Genomic DNA, 25,872 nt, shown 5'->3' with positions numbered 1-25,872 from the left:
CACTTCTGCAAGCAAGACCACTTCTGCAAATAGCCAAGCAAAACTGCATTAGACAAATAGTTTCTGACACATAGGCAGAGCTAGATAAGGATCTGAACCAAAGGTCTTGTTTACAATCCCCTGCAGGCTTTTACTCACCCCTGCTTTTGCTAAGACATTTGTTTCAGACATTTGTATTCTTTCTTTCCTTACCATGTAGTTTATTCTGTGGAGTACAAATTTCCCAGTGTTCTGTCCTTGGCTGACCCCACTTTGCAGTGAATGAGCATCCTGTCATCTTTAACCATGTCATCTTTAACCATGAGGCTAATGGCAGCCTTCATCCATGGGTTCCTGGTCACCCTCATCTTTATGCTCACGAGAGAGAGGCAGGTACCATCAGAGCCAGTCAGGGTGGGCTGACCTTTCTCTGGGGTTACCCTTCCCCTTAGATGAAATGGGGCCAATGGGGTCTGTGTTGTGTCTTGATGCTTGTGCCCAAGTGGATTTTCCTGGAGATATGTTGATGTTTTAGGTAGTTTGGGGAATTAAACCTGACACTGTTCTTTGCTCTGTCTGGCCTGCAAAGGACTGGGACAGCTGCCAGCCCTCCTGGTGACACTCTTGGCCATGACCACTACCATTCAGCATTGACTTCTGTGGGCTGTGTGGTGTCCCATCTAAAGCCTTTGCTTCTTACTGATTTGAACCGCTTCAGTTCTATATATGGAGGCAGTTATGATTTATTCCTATGTAAGGAAAGCAGCTGACAGGACCAAGGCACCCTGTGTATGTTTTGGCGTATTCTTCTTCTAAGAAGAACACACGCACACTTCTGTCCACTTTTGGGCAAGATGCCTAGGCTGAACTTGTCAAACATGGGTGAATGTCTGTGACATGGGACTTGGCTTTTGCTTCTGAACAAGTAATTTCCTATTCAAGGATCTGAGGCACTAACAGGCAAGCTGATATATATTTTTAGTTTGGAATGGGAGTTTGAAGAGCTTGACTGTGACCTCTCTGTATGTTTTCTAAGATCCCCAAGTCAAAACCAATTGAGGAGGAGAAAGGGTGGTGCTGAGATCTGTCCAGATCAATCTGCGTTCTAGCTCTACTCTCCCTTTCACAGATGTTGGAGGAAATGCCAGTACCTCCTTGGGTTTCTTTGCTGTCTCTGTTCCCCAGCCGTTCTCTCCTGACCCATGCACAGCCTCTGCTCCCAGGATACTTGATGTGAAAGCATCCCGGATGCAGTAGGGATGTTTGTGGTCCTGACATTAGCAATAGCTCACGCTGCTTTCTGGCCTTTGGGTGGCAGGAACTCCATCAGTCTATGTCCTTGGAGTCAGATTTATCCCCTGGCTGGGCTGGACAAGCCTAGGAGGCATTAACTGCACTGCAGTCATGTTTACTGAAATGTTTCCTTCTGTGCAGCTGTTCCTGAGCTCTCTAGCAAAAAATGCAAGAAAAGCATCATATGTGGGAGCCTTGATGGCCCCACAGCAGGAGAGCAGCGATGAAGCTACATCAGGTAGCTTGTGCGTGGATGGTAGAAAGTGATATGTCTCCATTTCTGCAGCTCTTTGAAGGAAGGTTATGGGGAAAGACAAGGTTACCCGCTCCCCTCAGGCACCTACCCCTCTGCCAGTGCTCGGGTAGCAGTCCCATGGGCAAAGTCACAGAGAGGGTACTGCATGCCACACCATCCAGAGATGTGCCCTTCCTTCCTCAGTGCCTCTCTGCTTACTGAAAGGAGACAGACCTTGGCTTCTACTTCCCAAAACAAGACAGCACCACAGGTTAAAAGGCCATCTGAGACACTAAGGTAGGAAGTTGGCAAGGGAGGAACCAAGGCAAAGGCAGCAGCGCTGGTGCGATGGGACTGAAGCTGTCAGAGAGGAGCGAACCGAGGGTGGAGTTTCTGGCTGGGGACTGCATTGCGCCACCTCCAAAGGCAAAGACTGCCTTGGGTTGTGGTGCAGCTCTGCTCCAGCAGGCTCGTGGGGCTTCTGGTAAAGGTTGTGGAAGCCTCTTTTGTGCCGGGGGCTAAAATTGGAAGGAAAATTAAATCACTCCAGTGAAAGGCTGAGAAGGCAAAGAACGAAGCACCCCAAAAGCTTCCTTTTACAGCTGCAAAAATTACCTTCTGCTGCTTATTAATTAGTGTGGCAGGGATTTGGGAGAAGACACAAGGTGGGATTTGGTAGTACAAACCAATTTCTTGTGTTTCCCTTCCCATGGATGCTGGGTCAGCTGTTGAGCATCATCCTGTCCAGTGTGTTTGCTTTGTGTTCATAGCTCTTTTGGGAAAGAGCTATGCAGCATCCCAGCTCTCTTCACAGTGACATTGTCCTCACCGCAGGCTGGTGGGAGTCCTTCCCAAAGGATTCTGTGTATTTGATGGGGCACTGGATAGGTCCTTGGAAGAGGATCACTGAATAAGGGGACCTCATCGAACTGAGAAACCCTGCTGAGGCTAAATGCAGTTGCAGTTTAGGAGGGTGTTAAAGGGTATTATCAGCTTGTTAATGCAGTTTTTAGTTTGGAGATAGGATATTGGGCTGCCTGGAATCCAGAGCAGTTTATAGGGAGCCCAGTGTGGAAACATCTGCCTCCAGGAGCTGGCCCGGGCGCAGAAGAGCCTGAACACCACTGTCCTCCTTTCTAATCTCAGCCATGCCATCACACACTCAAACACCAGTACAGACAGACTTGTTGCCTCCAAGCAACCTCAGATCCCTGCACATCCCTGAGGCAGAGCGGGAGCACTGCCACAAGGAGCACAGCCTCCAGGAGGTCTCCATTCCTTCCGTCGTCCAGCTTATCTCCAAGATTAGGCTCTGCAGCCTCCCTGACGTCAGCACAGCAGCCAGGAATCCCCTGCATGAAGCTGCAGTGGCTTTGCCCCTGTTCTAATAGTGCGCACGGTTTGGGAGCCTCCAGCACTCGGATGCAGGCACATCATTTGTGCCAGCTTGCGGTATAGCCTCTGGGAACCCCTGCCTGGGAAACGTGACTGTGTTCAGCGCATCCACAAACCTCAAGAGCTGAAACACAATCGGCCGAGTCGATTATATTACAGCTGAGACTCTTAAACAAACAGCACTTGATGAGTGCAGCGGGATGTTTTATAAGAGCCTCCTCAGCCCCCCGTGCCCCCTGCCTCTCATAATCACTTGTAGAGGCAGCTCTACTATCCGCAGCTGGCGAGGGGAGAGGCAGCAAAGCAGTGTGATTTGTATTCCAGCTCTGCTAATGCTCCTAGTGCTTCCAAGAAGCAAGTAAAAATAGCACTCCATCATTGTGTAAATAATAGCTGTCTCCTCACGGGCGTGGGGAGTCATGAGCACTTAAAAGGGAGATTGCGGGAAGAGGGGATGTCTGCCTCGAGCCAGGGCCAGGAAGATGGGACATGGGGACTTGGAGTAGGGGAGGGAGGGTGAAATGGAAACCCTGAAGCACCTCAGAAGCAACAACTGCTGCTTTACACCTTCTCCATGCACAAGGGAAGCAACTGATGCTGCTGGCGTGGGATGAGGGGTGGCAGGATCCGGCCCTCTGCAGAGCTAATAGGGATGTTTACCGCCTGCTCCAGCAACAAGATCTGGCATAGCAAACACTTGGAGGAGAGGGGTAGCTTTTAAAGCGCGGGCAGGTGTAGGGAGTGCCATGGTAACACTGTGGGAAGGGATGTTACAGCTTTTGTTGTGCATTTGCATTGCAGATCTGCCCAGCTGTGGGGGATTTCTACAGGCAGGAGCAAGGCAGCATTGCCTGGCATGGACAGGGCTTTGGGCTGTGTTGGGAGAGCGGCAGCTCGGATTGACCTGCAGCACCTTGTTCCCACTCACACGCTTGCTCTAGATGGCTTTAGAAACAGAGTTGTGCTGAAGCTTGGGAATAAGCTGAGCCTATAAATGGGAAAAGCCCCCAGATAAAGGGAATCAGCCTTACACAAATGGCTTGGGAACATGGCATGCCCTTCAGGTCTCTCAATTCTGCCCATGTTTAAACGCTAAACCTGAAACTCTCTTGTTTTGTGACTGCTTCAGGGTCTTTTTTCGCTCTCCCAGTCTCTGGGTGGCAGCAGCTTGGGGTACAGTGAGACTTAGCAATGCACTATTCCCTGCGGCAGCCAGAGGTGGGCTCTGGTCCTTGCTCTACTCCAGCTTCCTACCTGAACCAAGCCTCTCCTATTTTTGTTTCCCCACTTATAAAACAGGACTGGCAGCACCTGCCTGCCACCACAGCAGGCTTGAATGCTCCACTCTCTTGTGCATGTGAGAAAACTTTGAGTCACAGAGAAGGATGATGCTAGGAAAAGAAAATGCCATTTAATGTTCCTCAGCAGGTCCAGGGAAAGTGCCTAATTCTCTACAGTACAGTCCGTAACTATTAAATCTTTGGTAAGAACTGGGCAAGGCAGCCAAGCTGCAGTGCGAGTGCCTGTGGATGGAGAAGGACGAGGATTTCCCAGCCACGTCTCTGAGCAGAGGCAGGAGATGCTCCCCTCTCAGCTTGCTCTTCCTGCAGATGTAGATGCAGTTTCCTTTTGTTTAGGCTCTGTGTGTGTAGGTGTGAGGGTAAGGAGAAGGGAGGCCAGCTGAGGAGCTCCTGATTTCTCTGGAGGAGATCATCTCACTGTTGCAGAGCCGATGAGCTCGGGCAGAGCAGCAAGAAGTGCAGATGCTCTTTGGCTGTAGGATCACAAAGGAAGCAAATCTCTGAGGCTGGAGCTTGCTCTGTTCTGATGGTGTTTTACTTATCTCTGGATTTCCCAGCTCTGCTGAAATCTCTACTTGCGCAGCAACTATTTAATTTCAGAAATCCCTCCAGATCCCAGCCCAATCCTACCCTTAGTAGCACGTATTAATAGTGAAAGTTCAGTCTGGCTTTTGCCATGAAAGTTTCTACAGAGGGGTCCCACTGAGTTCAGCGGGTTTGCATGGCCTGGCCCAGACCTGGGCTATAATTAATAAATTAATGGTATTTATTAATGCAATTATCTTTGGATTTGCAGTTGATTGAAGAGGTGGTAAAGGGTCTCTCAAGCTCTGTGACAGCAGGATACGGACATAAAGGCTTATGTAAAGATAGCAGGATCATATCAAAAGGTGTCCAAAACTAGTTCTGCCTTTTTACCTCCTCAACATTTCCTCAATCCCTTCCCTTGAACCCCGAGGATCACACTGTAAAGCACGGGTCCTGTCATGAATCCCTCTGCCCCCTCAGGTGCAGTGGTCAACTTATTCTGCACCTTGCAAGGAGTGGCTTCACTGGCCATGGACAGCCATGGATCCTCATCTGATAACCGTGGCTGCAGATTATTATCTTGGGCAAACTGAATGCCAAGAAGGGAGGAGGGGAAGGGAGAGAGAGTTTGTGTTTTCTCTAAAACATAATTAGCTTTCTCTCGCTGCATGTGTTAGCAGAAAGAGCTTCGCTTCACTAAATGTTCTTGTCTGCTGTGTATCTCATTTGGGGACTTGTTTGGAGACGTAGAGAATACCCCGAGTGTTTTAAGTCTTTCAGAAGTAGCTAATTTTGTTCAGGCTGATGTCTTGTCGGCTTCTGGGTGTTTCAGAAAGTGTACCGCATACATATTTCTCTTTAACCTCCTTTTTATCACATCAAAATGAGATCAAGGGTTACTTATATAGCACAGTAATATCAGCAAAGGCTGCGTCAGAAGCTTTCCAGCCATAATAACTAAAGGCATGTATATGTATATTTTAGCCATTAAGGAGAAAACCCTGCCAGAATGCATTATCTTATTTTTAGATACAAAACTTTGAAGCACAAAACTAAGCTTCATAGTACTGCAAAATAACTGTCAGGGGACAGAAGGATTTCCTTAACTGAATTGAGCAATGGGCCATCCAGGCTACTTGCAAAGCTGATGCAGTGGCCAAAATGAGGTAATGTGCATAAACCATGAATTCTTCTTTAGGGATCTAAATTGGCTATTTCATTGGGAAAGCAGCTCTGAGCCAGCTAATGCAATACAAAAGGAACACAGTGGCATGAACTATCTCAAAAGTGGTGAGGATTTATGGTAAACTCAGTGGACCTCATCCATCATTTTTTCAGTACAACCCAGTGGGCAGAGTGTAGGAATCTGGCAACTCACTGTGTTGAGTGTTGATTTCCCTGCAAAATGGGACAGCAGCAGAGATTTCAATTAGGAAACATGCCAAAATTGTAATGAAGTCAAGAACGAGAGCTATATCTGCTGTTCAGCTCACATGCTAGTGGCTGTGTTCTGCAAAGCACTTCAGTTTATCTTCGCCTGAAGGCCTGTGATTAAGATTGCCCCTGGGTTTTAGTGCTTGGGGTAGGACCTGGGGCTCTGTGGTATTGCTGGGGCAGGGAGGCTGCTGTTCAGCATTCACAAGGGTGGCACATGCTGGGATGCAAGGGTGAGTGTGATGCAGGCGAACAGCAGCTTTGCAAGAGCAGCCACTCGTGAGGAGCAAGGCTTTTAGGAGAACAAGCATGATGGCAGTGAAAGGCAATCAGAATATGGATTCTTTTTACATTCAGATAAGCCTGAAGCTGTAACAAACCCAGGGTTTCCTGAAACCGCTGGAACATTGCAAGGCTGTTTATCAGGCTGGGAGACACAAAGGGATTTCAGATTAAAAGGCGTTTCAAAGCATCAGAGCTTACCTCTCTATTGAAAATTTGTGGCTCTGCACCACGTTATGTATCGTGTAGACACATACAATTTGTAAATATGCATTGTCTGGCTGTGCAGGGCATATTCATCCTCAGTGTAAGCGTGGAAGGGAGCAGAGCTACATCAGAGATTAATTTGCCCAATTAGGAGTGATAAAATTGGCCATTGTTCAGGGCACAGCAGAGAGCAGGATGCCAGCTTGCTGAGGACTCACCAGAGAGGCGCCTGGCAGGAAAACCCACCATGTAACACAACCAAACCCTTTCCTTGTACGAACAAATTCAGTTTTCTAATTGCTGTTTTTCCCTCTTTTTTCTTTTTTTTTGTCTCAGACAGTGTAACTGAAGTCAAGACAGACATATACGTGACGAGTTTCGGCCCTGTCTCAGACACAGATATGGTAGGTGCCACTGGCTGGTTGCCTCACGGGGGGTGATGGTTTCTCCTGCAGCATCAATGGGCATGTCCCATCCTTGTCCCAGGACAATCTGGGAAAAAGCAGGATTTTCCTAACTGACAAGAACATGAGCAAGCATCCCAGCTGTCTGCCCAGGCATGAGTGCTCCTCACCATCTTCTTGAAGGTTAGAAGGAGCCCAGTGCGGCTGGTAGATCAGGGTTATTTCTCACATGCATTTGGGCTTTTAGAACCCAACCTTGGATGGCCAATGCCTTGTCACCACTCAAGCATGTTGCAGTTTTAGGTCTTTTTCTTTCTTGCAAGTGCAACCTAATGAAATGGGGAGGTCTGCCCACAGGACTGAGACCTGCAGGTAGCATGCACCACCGACTACATGCCTTGACAAACACCTACACCGTAGCCAGCTTCCCTTGACCTTCTACCTGGGAAGAGGGGAGGATGCCAGGATCTGGGCTGTTTTGGTGTGGTGGTGCCAGAAGAGAACAGTTCACCATCAAAGTGTCCTTCGTGCTTGAACTAGAAGGAAGGCAAAAGAGAAAAAAAGAAAAAGAGTGAACTGATTGCAATATTTTGACATGTTCGAGGAAAATTATTAACGAAAAGGCCTGAGGTCTGAATTTAGGCTTGTATTCCCACAACGGTTTGTCTCCTAATTAAAACAGGACTGTGGAGCATAATTAATAGTGAGCTTTCTCAAGAGCGTTTCTTGCAGCTTACATTCCACACGCTGTATGCCCAGGCGCACAGTGTTGGCTGTGCCTTCAGGACTGAGAGCCTCCTACACATCCAGTCCCAGAGATGACCTAGTGCTGGCATAACCCACGGCAGCGCTGGGCAGTCCCTGCCTTCCAGGAAGCACACTTTGGGAAAGGGAGCAGGCATTGCTCTCACCAGCAGGGTCAGGAAGATGAACTAGATGATGTGCTTTGGAAAGACCACTCCCTCCAGGGTTAGGAGTTCATGTCAGCATAGCCAAGAGTATTAATCTCATCTCAGTTCCCTCTCCATCTCGTTTGCTTTCCTACCACAGCAGAGACCCATAATATATTCAGCAATCTTAGCCCTTGGGGAGTATCTGATAATTACTTCCAAGGTGGAGCATATTTGATTAAGGGAGTGTGTGTAATGAACTGTGAAGAAGAAATATGAGGTATTGAAAAGAGGAAGGTATTCTCTGCAATGTGATTTGACAAAATGAATTTGGAATCAGGAAGACAGTTAAAGAATAATAAATTATTTCCCCTTTGCGTGCTTTAGTTCCATGTATTTTACAAATGCATAGCGAATGTGTTTTAGTCTGCCATTCTGGTCCTAAATACATTCAAAAACATGACAAAGAGAAACTTGAGGAGGTATGGGGAGAGCCTGCTCTTCTTCAGTGGTTCCTTTCATCTGGGAAGTGGGGAAGTTCCTCCTTCCCTGCTCTCCTCTGCCTGGTGATCCTGCTCTCATCCGTCCCACAGCCATTACTCACTGTGATGGAAAGCCGCTCCTGCACATCTTGATGCAGACAGAGACTGTAATTATGATGATGGAGGAGAGGCAGGTGAAGCTGCTGTGGAGAGCGGAGGAGAGCAGCTGGTTTTGAAGCATGGAGGAGGACGTGTAGACCTTCTCCCTGAGATGCTCTAAGCGACTTCTAATCTCTCTTTCAGTTTGGTTTGAAAAATAGAGCCTGGTAGGACTTGACACATATCTGAATCTTCAGTACTGAGCTCTTGCAGCTTCGCCTCAGCCCACAGAAAATTGAAAGGGAAAAAACAAGTTCAAGGGAGTTTTATGCTTTGGTGGATGGACTCTGGAAACAGACTCAGCCTTGATGCTTCTGATCACTTCTATAAGGTGGAGAAGAGCAAAATGTAAAATAAAGTGTGCTTCTTGGAAGGGGTGACTTGGGAATGATGCTCTCATGGAAAGAAGTATAGAAAAGAGGGGAAGAATCTGAACATGATTTCTCTTTTCTTTGGGAATAATTCCTTAGCATAAAAGAAGAAAAACAGACCCTGGGAAGTTGTTATAAAAGTTTTGCTTCTTTCTTTGTTTGGTTTTCTTTGGGTTTGTGGTTTTGTTTCTTTAATAGGGAGTTAAGAATAAGATGGCTCTTCTCCTGATAAAGACCTTTCCCAAACCTACTTCCTGGGACTGCACACAAGCTCATTCTTTTGGTTTCACCCCTTTATTGAGCTTAAAACCACAAAGTGAAGATCACGTCCATGAAGGGCAGAATACATTATCTAGGGCAGAGCTCGTGCGAATGTAGGATCTTCTCTTTCCTTCCCCCAACCAGGCTCCAGAAACTTCACATTTGAGCAGCAGACGCTCTGTGGCCTGGGAGCAGGGATGAATTTCTTTACCAAGATGCTTTCATTCAGCTGCCTTCTGCTGCAAAACCTGTAGGAATTCCTCTGACCTGTAGGAAACTGATGCACAGCAGCTTTTAAATGCTGCTGAGAAGAGCTGCAGGAAAGAAATCACTCACAATGATAAGTTTAGTTGGCCCTGCAGCCTCCAGGAACCCGTAAATAAAGACTATGAGTCTGCAACGGCAGGGGAAGAACAGCTGGGAAACACAGATCCACTGAAAATCCTGTCTCTCCCTGAAAGCCTGATGAGCTAATGAGCTCCTTCATTAGCAAGAGGAGGTGTGTGCCGCAGAGGTGAGCAGTGCTGCAGCCCATGCTGATAGGTGAAGACTTTCCTCCAAGTGACATGAAATCTCAAAGGACATGGGGTGGCTCACAGGGATCAGCAGTTCCTTATGCCAGGCACTGGGCAGATGGGTTTCGTTTTGGCCTGGGGCAGCTGTGGAGCTGGTAGTGCCTCTGCTGCTTGGTCAAGTGGTTGCTGAGGCTGCGCACACCGAGCAAGGGGCTGGCCCTGGCCACATCTCTATGGAATGACTTCTAATTGCCCCAGCTTGAATTTGGCCTGGGAAATGGGTTTCTACACCAGCTGGAAAAAAGAAAAAGAGAGAGAAAATAAAAATAAAATAAAATAAAATAAAATAAAATAAAATAAAATAAAATAAAATAAAATGGAAAAAATAGGGAAAAGAGAAAAAAGAAAAACAAAACTACAGGATCTTGTAACGCAAGTTAGTGAGGTCCTTGATTCAATGCTTTCCTAGAGGTGGCCTGGGGATCAAACATTAAGACGGTGCCATGACACTTGATTTCTTTTTATGAGCAGGGGTATAATTAGCAGTATCCTGGCCAAATTCCATCTCCAGGAATTTTATTTTTGCCTTTTTAAATTCCTGTGTAGCTGCACACAATGGTTTCCTCCCCTGAAACATCTGGATAAAGGTGGTGGTGCATCAGGGCTACCCCAGGGCTGCTACTGGTCACTGGGGGCTGTATTGCTGCTTGTCTGCAGTGGTCAGAAACACTGAAACGCAAATGCTGGCATCGTATGTAAGTCATTATACAAAGTGTGGTAAAGGCCCTCTATCCTCCACAGATTTCTCCACTACCACTAATCGCTGCTTCTTATTGCATCACACTTCATGTCAACCAAGGTGTGCCAAAACACAGTGTGCTTAATGGCCGAAGAAGTGTACCATTTCTTGAAGCAGCTTGTTTGCAGTGAAGAGCTGAGTAAAACAACACTTACTTTTCCTCTCCTTTCTCCACAAAGGAATACACTATTGATGTCTTTTTCCGGCAATCCTGGAGAGATGAAAGGTTGAAGTTTGATGGTCCCATGAAAATACTTCCCCTGAACAACCTGCTGGCCAGTAAGATCTGGACTCCTGACACCTTCTTCCACAACGGGAAGAAATCTGTTGCCCATAACATGACAACACCCAACAAGCTGCTGCGCCTGGTGGACAATGGCACCCTCCTGTACACCATGAGGTAAGTTTGTGTCTCCTGGGCCAGGGTCTTCTAGGTCCCTATGCACATGCAGGCAAGGATGGGATCTCAGGGCACATTTCAACAGGGTTTGTGCAGGCTTCCACTGAATCTTTTAGCACACTTGAGTGTCACCCTGCTGCTTTGCTGGCTATCCTTGTTTCATACCTATGTAGCATCACTGATCCTCAACATTACGCACATTTTTACAGGTAGTTTTTTTCTCATTGTTCATGTTGACTTTTTTCTTTTATATGATGAAATGGAAGCGTTTTGGAGTAGGTGCACCATCCAGTTTATTGTTGTTCCTGACCTCTGATGAGATATGAAGTCAGGTCTCCAGTATTGGTAGGGGAACATTAGGATGGAAGAATTTGTTATTCTCCAGCAGCTTGAGAACAGATCTAAATTTGTCCAGCATGTTACACCAGAGCTATTTGAAACATCTACTGAGACCAAGCTTGCTTGTTTGAACAATGAGGGGGGGGTGTTTCCTATTTCATGGAATCAAAAATCCAAATCTGTGTAATCAATGCACATCATTAGTTAAAAAACACGGAGCATTCAGTGGGAGCACTGAACATGACATAGCCCTGCAGCATGAGACCCTAGGCAGTGATACAGCCTGTGCAACCCCACTGCGAGCTCCAGCAACTGGGGCCTTCCTTCTAAGACATGAGTCACTGTTGGGGAACCATGCTTGGGCAGTCATCTTCTCTAGATTTCTCAGAACAGCCCTCGTACATACATCTACCACTAAGCTGCAATAGAGAGAAATGCCTTTGGGTTAATTGTATGTTTGTTCTGCAACTATTCAGATACTCCTGTATGCTTGTAAGGTCTTCACCCATGTAAATAATGATTGCCACCTGAGGCTGACGTACAAATTTGCCTTCCGAGGTAAATGGGCTTATAAATGAAACAGCAAGCTGCTCATAGATGCACAAGAAAGGTATTGAGTTGGTTTTGGAAAGGTGTAAAGCTTTATTTTCATAAATTATTTTCTCTGCCTCCATCTTCAAGCTGATCCTAACTAATAACAGGCTTCACTGTGGATTCTGTGTGCTGAGATGCTGCACTTTACCTCTGTTTTTGGAGGACCAGGCAGAATTTCATCTCTTCATAGTTAAGCTGGCTGTGAATCTACATAGCGTCAGCAAGTTTTACAGCCTACATTGATAAACAATGTTCTGCTTTTGTGCAGCAGTTCTCAAATATGAGCTAATCCTGCCAGTGCCCTGGGGGGTTAGGTCTCCACACATCAGTGATCTCACGTTACTGAGGCAGATGGGGTAAATGAAGGGAGAAGTCCAACTTGACTTAAGGGCTCGGTTCTGCTCCCGGCTCTCTGACCTGCATGTGGATGACTAACACTCCCCCGTTTGTATCTTTGTCTGACTGTAAAGTATTATAGGAGCTACTGGCATAAGACAGCAAAAAAAGGACTCAATTTCAGGGCTTTCACATCATTTCACTTCTTTTTTATTCAGCAAACAGCCATTAGCTTCAGCAAGTTTTGTGTGATTGAGAAAGAATGGCATTTACTTTTCTGTTTAGGACTGGGCAGGTGCCAGGACGGCAGCAGCATCACAAGGTTCTTGGGAATGAGCTTCTTGAAGAAAATGGAGTCAGGGGATTTTTTAGATAAATGCAACTCATTCTTCAGTTTCACTGTCTCCCAGAGAAGGGGGAGATGAAGGACAATCTGACCCCCATTTGTAGGTGCCCCTTAAATGTACCAAGGCGATGTAAGAAGTGAAAAGCCCACTCAGAGATACCCAAGGGTTGAGGATTGGATATGAGGCCTTTTGTCATGTATGGCACAGCACCAGGAGCTGTAGTGCATGGAGATCTGTCCCTTACCCAGCACAGACTGCTGCTTTGCAGGTGTGTGCAGTTACCCTGGTGGGGCTCCAAGCAGTACTGGATCAGCCTGATGCTGGAGATGTGGTCAGAGCTGGCCAGATGGTCATCTGGAAAGCACTGCCCACTGCACAGGACAGTGTGTTGGGGTGAAGCAGGACTCCTCCGTGTTTGCAGTTCAACACCTCCAGGATGGGATATCTGTCCTGGTGCATCTGATGATTGCCCTTCTCTCTGCTGCTGAAGGAAATGCCTGCCCAGGGTCAAAAAAGTTCTTTTAATGGGGCGCAGAGAGGAAGATGCAAGGGCACAGGCTGTGCATGGTCCAGGACTGTGCATCAGGCTGAGGCTCAGAGACCAAGTCCTGCCTGTCTCTGCCACTCCCAGGCACTCACACCTCAATTCCCCTGTGAAATGATGATGATGATGGTATCACCCTCCCTTGTTAAGTGCTTTGAAACCTCCTCCCAGGAAAGGGCTCAGAGGAGACTCATGTTTTCTGTCCAAGTGGTACATTTGCTGTTCTCCAACATGCCCAGGGACATGCTCGTGTCCTTCTCAAAGGAAGGAGCAGGACCATGAAGCCAATCTCAGCCCCGCACAGCTGACATCCAGAAAAGTGCAAATCCCAAAGAGGTACAGTCTGTCCTGCTGACTAGGGAGTGAGTTTGGACTGCGCCAGATTTCCCCTGCACTGGCAAGGCTGCCCAGGTGATGCTGTGCAGGCTCAGTCTAGACTGATACATTGCCATGCAGTTTGACTCCTGAGACACATCCTCCTCCTCTACCTTGTACCAGCCAATATCCTTGAGGGATCAGTTCTGCTGATGTGCAATTAGAGGCATGTCTCTTCCTATTTATCCTGCTGTGAAAGCCAACTTCTCTTAGTCAAGGCTTACATTTATAGATGAAGTTGCTCTGGTGGAACAGCAGCTCTGACGTGTGCATCCAGTGAAATTACACCTGTGTGACAATATTTATAGCTCCCGGAGAGAGCCTCTTTATCACTGACCTGAGCTTCAAGGAGTCACACACCAGCTGTAGCTGAGCATCCAGAGATTTCCTTTAGTCACGGCAGGGATTGGTGCAACATCGCAGTGCAAGCATCTGATCACTGGCTCAGGCATTGGCACCTGGGTAACAAGATGGCCTTTGTGACCGCAGCGCAAAATTACATTGCTCTATTCCCCTCCTTCTAGCTGCTGAGGAATGAACAGGATTACTGATCCCTCTGCCTCTTCCCTGCTGCTCTGGCTGCCTTAGAAGGCATGGGCAACACAGTGTTATCATCTAGCCCTGCCTCTGCAGTCTTGTTTGTGGAGCTCAGACAAGACCCAAGTAGTTCACAAAAGCCCAGCTAGGACATCAAAGCTCTAGTGTTATACCTGTGTACAGCAAACTGGGAATTGTGTGTGGGTTTACATAAGAAACAGGCAAAAACTCAGCTGCTGCAGCAATCTCTGGATGTACTCTCTGGCTGTAATTGTGGGGGGCACATAGATAATGTTCTGGTTCTTCCTGGCCTTGAAGCTTATGGAAATAGTGAAAGCTTAATGCTATGCTGATGAGATTCAACTTTGTGAATCCAGGCTTTAAAGAGCTCTCCTGCTCTTCACAGGCACTGTCAGAGTGGCGTGTTGAGGCTTGGTAGTTATTGTCAGAGCAGTTCCCAGACAATATGTGCTCAAGTTATGCACTTGAAGGATGTTTTCTTTAACTGTCAGGCTGACACATTCAGCTGCATATCCAAAGGCTTTGCCTTGGGAACCTGTATTGCTGAAGACAACGTGAAGTCCTTAGCGGCAGCGTGTGAGCACTTGGGAAGCTCAGGGTGGGTGAACCCTTGGGTAAGGCAGAGGCAGAGCAGGAGCGAAAGCTGAGTAAAGGCACCCGGGACACGTGCAATCCTTCTGGGGCTGTTGAACCCTAGATAACAAGTCCTGTACCTACTGTGGCGTGCTCAGGGCTTTGAGTTTCTCAGGCTGCTTTTTGAAATCACAGAAATTCATAGTGTGTCTCCCAGCAAAGGCTTTGGGTTGTCGTTTTACTCTTTAACCCCCAGGCAACTTGTGAGAGATGTAAGCTGGAGCTTGCAGAGTTCTTCCACACGATGGAGGTACAACCATCACTCTCCTTTCTGCAAGAGCAGCAGCTGGGACATCCTAGCACTAACTCCTCTGGCTAGTACAGGCTGGCAGCTGTTTGGCTGCATCCCACATCAGGTCTGATCCTAGACAACAGCGTAAACAGACCCAAGCAGGCCAAAGCTAGACTGCTAAACATACAAACAGATGAATAGGCAAGATGAGATTTGCACAGCCTGCTTTTCCCTGTCTTACAGATTCCAGAGTAGATCCAAAGGTAGAAATGCTCTGATTTCCAGGCTTGGTTTTGTGCAGGCAGACTTTTGTAAGGAAGCTGTCCCAGGAGGGACAAATCTTCAGAGATCGCCTTATCTCGCTGCATTTCTGCCATCATGGGCTGAAATCTCCAGGGGCTGGGGGAGGATGCGAACTGAATTCAGTGCTTTCAGATCCAGCACAAGGATCCTAGAAGCAATTTGGCTTTCAAGCTCAAACCTCAGCAATTAAACCTAACCTAGATTCTCATACAGCCTAAACCATAAACACTATCTGGCCTGACTGTGGCTATTAATGAACCTCCTAGAGGAGAAATCAGTACAAAACTCAAGCAATATCCCTGGCATAAACAAAGTCAGTTCTGCTGTGCAGGGTGCTGTCATGTTTCTGTACCACACAGACACCAAGGGATTATTGCATTTGCGTCCCAGAAATTGGACTGAGACTCTCGCTCATCCTGCAGCACAACGCAGGTAACGACAGGGGCTCTAATGACACATCAAAGCCTTCGCTAAGCTCCTGGTAACCATGAGAACGAAGCTGAAGTGGTTTGTTGTACCGTCAGCCCTGGGAGAGGTATGTTTAGCCTGATTCACGCTTCTTGCCATTGTGTTGAGCAGTTCAAAGGACTTCCTGTGACTTAAAAGAGAAAAACATGGTTTCCCTCCTGGATGTTCCACTTTTGGTGCCATTGTGCCAGCAAAGTGAAGAGAAAACATGAGGAGTTGGGGTTTGATTTCATGAGAGTTCTACATAAGTTATTGCAAGCACCTGGGACAGATGAGCCAAAGGATACAACAGCTGGATTATATGATTGCTGGCATCTTGGCTATTTTTCACATGCTGTTTAGGCTTTACAATGACATTTCAGGGCTCAGATGCCTGGACCTGAACAGGTCATCGGAGCAATGAAGCAAACCTTTGTGGCTATCTGGCCATAAGCTCCTTTGCTCAGGGTGAGGAGCAAAGGTAAGAATGGTAATTGTCTGGGAAGTGAGGTACATTCCTCTTAGTTTGACATTTCGATGTTTCATCAGGCAAAGCATACGGTGCTGAGGAGTCCTTCACCAGCAACTGGAGGTGGTGAGGAAGGCCAGTGGGGTGGGGGAACAGAAGGGGATGTGGGTGCTCTCCTGAGTGGTGATTGATTTCACAGCTCACTTGAATACCTCTGCTAATTAGAGCTCTGAAAGGTGTGCAAGCTCTTGAGTGTGTGCAAGACAGGCTGCAGGTGGTCGAGGGATGTGGGGGGCAGAGTGGTGAGCAGAAGCAAGCAGCAGCGCATGCACTCTAATTGCAGGGAGAGCATCCTGGGGAGCCAGCACACCCCAGCATGCACGAGGGCAAAGCAGAGAGGTCTCAGGCAAGGGAGAACAACTGGGAGCAGGGAATGCCTGTGTTGTTTCCCGCTTTGGTTGGGAAGCCAGCTCCCTTTGTATGTTACCTGTGAACATGATGACTTCTGGCTGGCTGAAGTTGCAGGGACTTCATGGGTCTGATTGATTTTGTCCCACAAGCCCAGTAGCACTGTGGCTTCCTGACTGAACAACCTGCCTGCCCTCGGCTCCTTCCAGACTACCAGGAAGAGCAGGCCATGTTCCCTGGAAGCCCTTTCCTTGTGCATTCCAGCATGGTCTATGAGATATCCCTTGGCCCCAGGCATTAATGAGCTCTTTGTGCACAGTGCATAAGCAAACAGAAGACCTGGTCTCTGGCAGATACTCTGATTGCACTGAGTGGATAAAGATGAACTCAGTCAATAGGGTTGAGTTTATACACTGGGAAAGATTGCCAGATCTGTGGCCTGCTGGTCCCTCCAAAGCTGGTGTCCTTCTGCCTGAATACCCAGAGGTGAGTGAACACACTGAGGCCTTTGTCACCTTTGATGGACTCATGGCAAAGACACCGTGGCAAAAGGTCCGGGTGGGAGCCTCCACAGGAGTGTGTTTCTGGTCATGCCCTGTGTTTTGTCTTGTAGGCTAACGATTCATGCAGAGTGCCCCATGCACTTGGAGGACTTCCCAATGGATGTGCATGCCTGCCCGCTGAAATTTGGGAGCTGTAAGTACCTTGATCGGCCTCTGCAAGGAGCCTCTACAGAGCTAAAGAACAGTCATTTCTATGGCTAGCGTTTTCCAGTATTTTAGTAGCAGTGTTATTAGCTATTGCTAATGATAATGTGACAGAAATTTGTTTCTGGTATTTAATACATGCAATTCCTACCATAGAAATGGGCAGCAAGCAAATCTGTGGTCAGTTCAGGCTCACAGGATGGATTGGACACCTCTGGGTTTGCAGTAAGTTTATTAGGGAAGCGGTAAGAGCAGCTTCCCATTGCCCTCCCTGCTTTGGGTGGCCAGTGCTGCCTCTCCAGCACTGCCAGTCTCAGCAGGACTGGAAAACTCAGTGGAAAACTCGGAGATGTTTTTCCTTCATCACAAGGTGATCCTGGGAGGACAGATCTGGGACGATAGCAGTGGTGTCTGCTGCTAGGTGTCCTCTCCAGCTTCCCTGCATCGCAACTGCCAATCTGGGGAGAGCCTGAAACCTCTGATTGCTCTGGCTCCATGCTCCAATGGAGCTTACAAACCCCTTGCTCCTTTTCAGTCTGTCAGGCAGGCTGCTTTCAAGTAAAAGGCTTGGAAACTCTGGGAATCTCAGTCCCAACACCCAAGGGTCCTGGTTTGCAGAAGGTTTGGAGGCTGCTGGTGAGTTGAAAGCAGCCCCAGCCTTGCAGGCTTGCAGCTGCTCATCTGCCTGGGCTTCCAATACCCTGCCTGAGAACATGTTCCCTCTTTTCTCCCATATGCAAGTTAAATTTCTCTTGGTTTTGTCCTAAAGTGAGTGGGAACCAAATTCCAAGCCATTGGTTCACAGTAATGTAGAAATAAATTTCCTAGACCCACTTTGCCTGGAATTTCCTCCAGGTCCAGCAAACTGAGCACCACTCCCAGCCTATGTTAGATGGAAGACTCATCCACCTCTGACTAAAGAATAAGCCCCCACCAGCAAGTTCCCTTTTGAACTCTAAGGAAACAGGAATCACAATCTTTCTAAACTGATACTTCCTTTCCGTAGCCATTTGGGAGTTAACTAAAGAGAAAGTTGAAAAGTTTGATTGACACCGGAAAAAATCATCTTTATCATGTGCATCTGCCCCTCTGCCTCATGACAAAATGCATACATGGAACTGGATTATTCAAAAGTACTAAAATAAAGTTGTTTCTTAGGCAGCACCTAATTAAATGTAGAACTCATTACCACAAGACATCACTAAGGCCAGTGAAATAGCAAGCCTTAGAGAAGAATGAATTATTAATGTTAATTGACCTTGTGAGGAAGGATATAAAGTCTCATACCTCAGGCCTAAATTCTGGGATTATTACAAGACCTGCAGGAAGGCAGATTACTCCACATTTAATTGCTTATAATGTTTCTTGGTGAGGAAAAGAGATTAATGTACATATTTCTGCTGTACCCTTTGGGGTTCTTCTGGATATTTTTTACTGATTTGGCCTCTGAATGATGAGAGTTTTGACATAAACAGCTCAGAGAGCTGCCCCTGATTAACACGAGTATGGCTTTTTCTGAAGTACCCATCCACAAAGCATCTGAGCTCACCTCTCCTGTGTTGGAGTAGGATTAAACTAGTGTTTGCACCAAAAATCCGTCGACAGGTGGAAGCTGCTCATTTGTAAGAAGCTTAGAGTGGGTCAGATTTGCAAGTAGAAGGACAATGCTGGGGCCAGACACATGCTATTCAAAGGATAGCCAAATTTGCCTCAGTGACCATCTTCCAGTGATCCCCACAAGCTGAATGGCTCATCAGCTGCCATCTGTCCCTGTGCCACCATGTTAGCCACCCACAGAGGGAAGGCAGAGAGCTTGCAGGAGAAGTAAGGGCATCAGGCATTTCAGACAGCTTCAGCTGCCCACCTGCATCATTCCTTGGTCAAAGTGCAGTGAAGACAATGGCTTTACCTATCACATGCTCCCTACGAGATGGGTATATGCAGCAAAGAACAATTGTTTCTAAGCCAGTCATAGGATATTTGTACAACAGCTGAGATCAGGCTAGCAGAAGGTGTTGCTGAAGTTACCAGCTCCACTAAAAATGTCAAAGAGCTGTCCTTGTTTGGATTGGACTAGACTGCATTGCAAGCAAGGCATTGAGCCGAACCAAAACAGCTTCATGGCATTAAATATGTTCCAAGCATCCATGCCGTGCCTACATGACTCCAGACGCACTGTCCCAGTTGACCAGTTATGTAGACATCTGGGTTTTCAGACATGACGGCAATGAAACTGTGGGCAGGTTTCCTTCATAGACTGAGAGTGATGGTGGGTGAACCCTTCTGCTAGAGCAGAAGGTGCTGCCCATCAAGGAGGAAGAGCATTGCCAGAGCTGCACAAACCTAAGCCTGAAGGAGGATGGAGGTCTCCAGAAGCATGCTGAGAGCTGGAAGGAGGGGTTGGAAAAGAAGAATGTTGCACATCGGATGAGAGGAGCCAGCCTCCATCAGAAGTGCTTAGACAGCAGACTGGCGTGCTGAGAAACACTGGCTGATCATCAAAGCCACTCCCTTCACTTTGCACAGCACCTGCTTAGTATTTAACAGGTTTGCCAGAACCTACAGTGCAGGGATAACAGTAGTTGTTTTAAAAAGATCAGAGAAATCTGGTTGTCTCAGGACACAATCTTCTACAAAGCAGGAGATGAGACATTTCTCTAGTAGACACGACCCATTGCTTGACCTGACCCCAGCCAAAGAATCCCTTAATGTCTTAATAGGAGAAGCAGGTGGTAAACATGAATTAAAAACTTGTTTTAGTGAACTTTGCTCCTGTCAAAAAAAGATGGTGTAGAGTGGTTATGGACAGAAATCTTTGGCATTATGGGGACAAGTAGCTCCTAGTGTTGTCTGGAAAGACTAAATTTCTGGATACCACAGGACTGGCAAAGCCAAGAGCATGCAGGCAATGTTGGGAGAGCTATGAGGGCAAGTAGGGGTTTGATCACAACAGTTTGTGAAGGTGATGATGACGGTGTGAGTTAGAGAGGTGTTTGCATATGGGGAGTTGGGCAGGGTGGGGTAGAGAGGAGAACTCACAGGCTCCTGGAAGGATGCCCTGGCCCTGAGCCCAGTGCTGCCCCATTGCAGCAGTCCAGTGGCATTTGCCTGCTGTCTCCCTTGTGATGTGTGTACAGGCTTTCCCAGCCCTGCCCTCCCTTGCTGCCTGGAGGCTGGCAAACACAGGGTCATGCAGGGGAAAAAGCATCCTGGCGGGAGGGCATGCCACCTCCAAAGCTGAGGGGCTTGCAGAGGGTTGCTGCTGAGTGAGGATAGGGATGTGTAACTTTTTCTCTTTAACCTAAAATTCAACCCCATTTGTGTTTAGCCTTTCTTACCAGCCGCTGCCAGATCCCTGGCATGCCAGGGCTGTGGCTGTCCTGCTGCCCCAGCAGCCTGCTGGTCTGGACACCTTCCTATCTTGTCTCTGCTTGGAGCCAGCCCTTGCAGAGTCAGCACATCAAGGGGACAGTGTGTCTTCCAACAACTGTGCTCTGTCCTCTCTTCCAGCTCCTTTCCGAAAACCCAAGCTCCCTTTTGCTCATTTGATTTAACAGTTGCTGAACAGCCTTGGTTTCTGGCCATGCTTGGCTGTGCTCAGCCATGTGGCTCTGAGGAATGCACAGCAGGGGCTAATCTGGCTACAGGCTAATTTTCGTGTATTTTAGGTCAGCAGAAGCACAAACCTCATTCTTCATTCTCCTCCATAGATGCCTACACAAAGACAGAGGTGATCTACACCTGGACACTGGGGAAGGATAAATCAGTGGAAGTAGCAAAGGGTGGATCTCGCCTGAACCAGTATGACCTGCTGGGCCACGTTGTGGGGACGGAGATGGTTCGATCCAGCACAGGTACTTGCGGGACCACAAAACAATGCATGGGCTGAGCACACCATCAGATGAGATCCACCCATGGGCTTTGAATGCCACGATTTGGCATAATTATAGAGGCAGTACCTGTGGACAGTGAGCACCAAAGTACTTCCCAAATCACATGTTGTGGGAGAATATGGCTGGGGACATCTGGAGCAGTCACTAAGAGGCAGTAAAGGGTTTAGCTTTTAGTGGTTTCCACTGAAAGAGCCTTATTACTCATACCCTCTAGAAAACTGATTTCAAGCACCTAAGAATGATGCGTTGTGTGGAAAATTTGCCCCACCTTGCCCAGCTGGTGCATAGTACTGCAGGTTTGTTTGTCTTGGATCCCTTTCCAGTCCCTCAGGAGAGCATTGCGGCCAGGGGAGGTGAATGCAACATAATGTTCAGTGGGATTTTCACTGCATCTCCTCACACAGATATTATCATAGCTAATAGAAGATGATCCCAAACAAATGTTTTCTCTGATTAATGACCAATATTAATCATCTTTCTCTCCCATCTGCTGCACCTCCCTTCCCCTCTGAATCCAAGTACTGGTAGCCTCTGTTACCTCATGTGTGTCTCTCATCTTTCTTCTTTTATTTTCTTTTATTTTTCCTTCTGTATGCATCAGTAGTTCTCTCATTTGAGGATATTTCCTCTCTGGTGCACTTGATTTTAATAGTGTCTGTCTGTAACAACTCATATCATCTCCCCTGGGAAAATGTGGGGAGTCCAGGAAACTAAATGTCATAATATCTGGCCGATCTCTCTACTTAAGTTGTAGTAAAATGTACAGATGAATAACCTGAAGTGGCAAGAAAGCTGCTAAAGGCCCCTGTGTGTAATGATTTAGCAGAACCATGCTCACAACAAAAAGGCACAATAATCCAGCAAAATATCCAGAGCTTTGAGTGGAGGAATAGGGCACTGAAGGAAAACAGGGATAGCTGCTGCTTTGATTTACAGCTCAGACCTTTAATAACAGAGCTTGCCCTGATTTCTGAGATGGTTACAGTTGCGAAAGGTGGAACATTTTCAGAATTGTCAGAGAAATACAATCCCTTGTTCTGGAATCCTACTGAAGCACTGTTAGGGTCTCTCTAGGCGACAATTCTAGACAAAGAACTGTCGTGGTTTAAGCCATGGGTTGGGATACGAACAGTCCAGTAACTAAGGTATAATACAAAACTACTACTGCTACCACCAATAATAATAATGATAAGGGAAATAACAAGGGGAGAGGATACAACTGCTCACCACCCGCCAACTGATACCCAGCCCGACCTGAGCAGTGATCTGGGCCTTCCGGGTTAAGCCTCCTCGGTTTATATACTGGGCATGACGTGCTGTGGTATGGAACACCCGTTTGGCCAGTTTGGTTCAGGTGTCCTGTCTCTGCTTCCTTCCGGCTTCCCCTCCTCCCTGGCAGAGCATGAGACTGACAAAATCCTTGGTCGGAGTAAACATTACTTAGCAACAACTAAAAACATCGGTGTTATCAGCGTTGTTCCCAGGCTGAAAGTCAAAAACACAGCACTGCACCAGCTATAAGAAGGAGAAAAAACGACTGCTGTAGCTGAACCCAGGACAGTATCCACCCCTTATTCCATACCATTCACGTCATGCTCAGATCAAACATTTTTCAATATACCATTGCTTTTCTCTCATATATATATGTATACGCACCCCCACACCCACACACAAAGAGAGAGGTATCATTCCTTAGTCCATGGACCAATCCCTGTAAAGTTGCTGGATTCATCCAGTCCGTGACATCAGGCTCCATCTCTTGTAATAGTCTTTCAGGGCAGGAAGGACGGTGTGTAGTGTTGGGTTGTTGCCTGCTGATGACACCGCGGAACTCGTCTGGTCACTGCTGAGCTCGTCTGGTTTCATCAAAATTCATTCTTCGTTGGGGTGATGATTGGAGGGAAGTCAGGGTCAGTTGCTGGTGACCTGAAGATACCTAGCTGGTGGGCTGTAAAAGTGTTATATAGCAGGCAACAGCGTACTACTCATGGTGTGGCTCCCTGGGCTGAAGCAGAAAAGGGATGGGAGCTGGGTCGGGAGAGGCATCTTGTGCCACGCGTAAAACAGGGAAAGCTTCTTGCCCTGTTCTTTATTGACATTGATTTGCCTTTGTCCCACAACAATTTTGTAGTGAATTAAAGAAGTCTTCAGAGAAGTGTTTTGAAAGGACAAATGCTATGTGGAAGTCACCCAGGCTACACTGGGGCTTGTGCCTGGTTGTGCATGCAGGATGTGCAAAGTCAGTGCCAACAGTGTGCTGCAGCATCCATCCCTCCTTCGCATGGCTGTCAGGTGGCCTGCAATACCATAAGATACCAGGGCATGCCAGCCAGGAACAGAATGACACACATGCTGCCATTTTATCTAAGAACTTGAAAGTTTGTTCGGGATGGATCTTTAATGGTTTAGAAATGGATTGGTGGCCAGCTGGCCCCATCCTGGAAAGCACCAGTGGCTCAGCATCTCTAACCGGCTGTCTCTGCAGGGGAGTATGTCGTCATGACCACACACTTCCACCTCAAAAGGAAGATCGGCTACTTTGTGATCCAGACCTACCTACCCTGTATTATGACGGTCATCCTGTCCCAGGTCTCCTTCTGGCTTAACAGGGAGTCTGTCCCTGCCCGAACGGTTTTTGGTGAGTCCGGGAGCATGGGGGCATCCTCTCAGGCTGGAGAGAAAGGCACCAGAAATGATGGCAAATAGAGCAAGCAACAGAGCTGGTCTTCTCCAGGCCTTGACTAGCGTCAGAGAAGCTGCTGGCCATGTCCCAGGATAGCTCTCAGTGTCTTCCCAGTGCCCCTGCTTCCACTGAATCACTGCAAAAAATATTCCTGTCCATGTTTCTGCTACAAGCCAAGCCATAAATATTAACAGTAATCAAGCTATTGATCTTCTAATTATATGCAATTGGCTGTGTCTGCTTATCTTTATTGGCTTCTGGGTTGAGGAGAGGATAGATACATGGGGAGGCATTTAAAGCTCTACCTCTGAAATCGCTAACATGCCCCTGGTCAGAGCTCCACGTAACAAGTTCCTGGTCCGAGGCAGTAGAACTGTGTGGTAAATATATTGTTATTATTTTCTGCAGCTGGTTTCAGATCCTCTCTCCAAGGCAAAGTGTCAGGCTGGCATTGCACAAATATTCATAGCTTTTACAAACATTTAATAACAGAATTGCTTTTTGCTTTCCTACCAAGACCTTTATTTCAGCATCTACACGCACATGCTCACAGACCATGTGTGATGCTGTAGGTTTGTATTTCCTGGAAATAACATTGCCCAGCAGATACCACTTAACAGAGAGTATATTGAACAAAAATCACCAGGCAGAGAGGAGATATATGGTACCACCTGCTTCTGGTTTTGAATAAGACAGAAAGTGGCGTGGCTTCAAAGATCATGAAGCGTTTTCTTTGTAGCAAGAGTCATGATAGAAATACTCCCACAAACCCACAAGGCTGACTTTTTCCTTTCTGGACCCTCTCCACAGGCCTGGACCTTGTTCCCATGCTGTGGACTGGAATGAGAATGCAGAGAGGGTCACGGGTGGCTCTGCATCTTCCTAAATGAACTAGAAGGGAATCATTATGGTTTTTGCATTTACTGGGGCTTGTGAAATATAGGTCATGAACAAGCTCTATAATTTACAGTTGACCCCAGCTTCTCCTGTTAGCACCTTCACTTCCCTGATGAGGCAAATCCTACAGCAATCCCCAGGGAGCAGTGCAGCTGCAGGGACCTGAGTGGTTGGTATGAGCAAGCTGGTACACACGATGCAGACTACGTTGAACAGTAATAGCAGCAAAGAAGAGAGTGTACGACCCCTTCACACCTACTTTTTGGTGTTTTCATCCAAAAAAAGGAAAAGGGGGAAGCTCAGAGAGAAATCACATGGAAAATAGGACATATAGAGACTCAGACATATAGAGAGTCATCGATGAACTTTCCTCATTTGTCTATCTGTGAATCACTTGCAACTAAACCCACAGAGTGCACACCCAACTCCATGTCTGTCAATGCCCTTGGTGGGCTTTTACATCTGCATTGGTTCTGGAGCATCCTCCACTCCCATCTTTGGGGAAGAGACTTTCTCTGGGGGAATTTGATTCCCTCCTGTGTTTGTCTGAGGTTTGCAATTAGACAGGTTTCCTCAAGTAGCAGCTCAGATTGACCAAGAAAGAGCTGGCTGAAAAATTAAAACCTACCTTTGTGAAAAATGTCTTTGCTCCCAAATTGCCTTGCTTTCCTATTAAGAAAATAATGAGAATTCCAATTGTTTATTCCTGGGGTTTTGCCTCTCAGAAAGTATTGTCAACAATGTTATTGAAACTCTTCAATTACCAGGAGTATGGCTTAAGGGAAGTGAAAATTAGTCAATATTTTTATAATGTTTTTAATGCATTTTTAATTGAAAAGCACATTATTGGGGAAAATGGATATCAATGGTTGCTTGCTTTAATGAAAAAGCTTTAAAAGACATTTTGCAACAGATCATCTTTTAAATATAAATCATTGTGACACTCATTCTGGCAGCTTGGGCTACTGAGGCGGTCTTGGCTGTGCTGGCAGGACCCCTGATCCAGGCATTCATCCATGCAGGTCAAAAGACACTCCACAGTGTTGAGAACCACACTGGATGAGTGGCCAGTTTCTGGTCCTCCATGAAGTTCCCAACTGTCTAGCTGTTACAGTATTTTATATTATTCTATGAATTGCACCAGAGACTTGTGCTGGGTAAGGCTCCCTCAA

The 25,872-nt window shown here is 47.0% G+C and overlaps 1 protein-coding gene across 4 annotated transcripts in view; it reads left to right on the top strand.

Moving 5' to 3' along the window:
- Positions 1–25,872, top strand: part of LOC115612917 (gamma-aminobutyric acid receptor subunit alpha-3-like) — a 73,090-nt gene that overhangs the window by 30,942 nt on the left and 16,276 nt on the right. For 2 of the 4 annotated variants that reach the window (XM_030497795.2, XM_030497796.1), the window contains 5 exons: positions 6,991–7,058; positions 10,715–10,935; positions 17,134–17,216; positions 20,938–21,081; positions 23,606–23,758. In XM_030497795.2, coding sequence (XP_030353655.1) covers positions 6,991–7,058; positions 10,715–10,935; positions 17,134–17,216; positions 20,938–21,081; positions 23,606–23,758 — 669 coding nt within the window. The remainder of the gene's footprint in view (positions 1–6,990; positions 7,059–10,714; positions 10,936–17,133; positions 17,217–20,937; positions 21,082–23,605; positions 23,759–25,872) is intronic. The other 2 variants (XM_030497798.1, XM_030497797.2) reach the window with 1 other exon arrangement.

Source organism: Strigops habroptila, chromosome 9, assembly GCF_004027225.2.
Source record: "Strigops habroptila isolate Jane chromosome 9, bStrHab1.2.pri, whole genome shotgun sequence".
In the NCBI taxonomy this organism is placed as follows: Eukaryota; Metazoa; Chordata; class Aves; order Psittaciformes; family Psittacidae; genus Strigops; species Strigops habroptila.
This window is presented reverse-complemented; position numbering and strand designations above follow the sequence as displayed.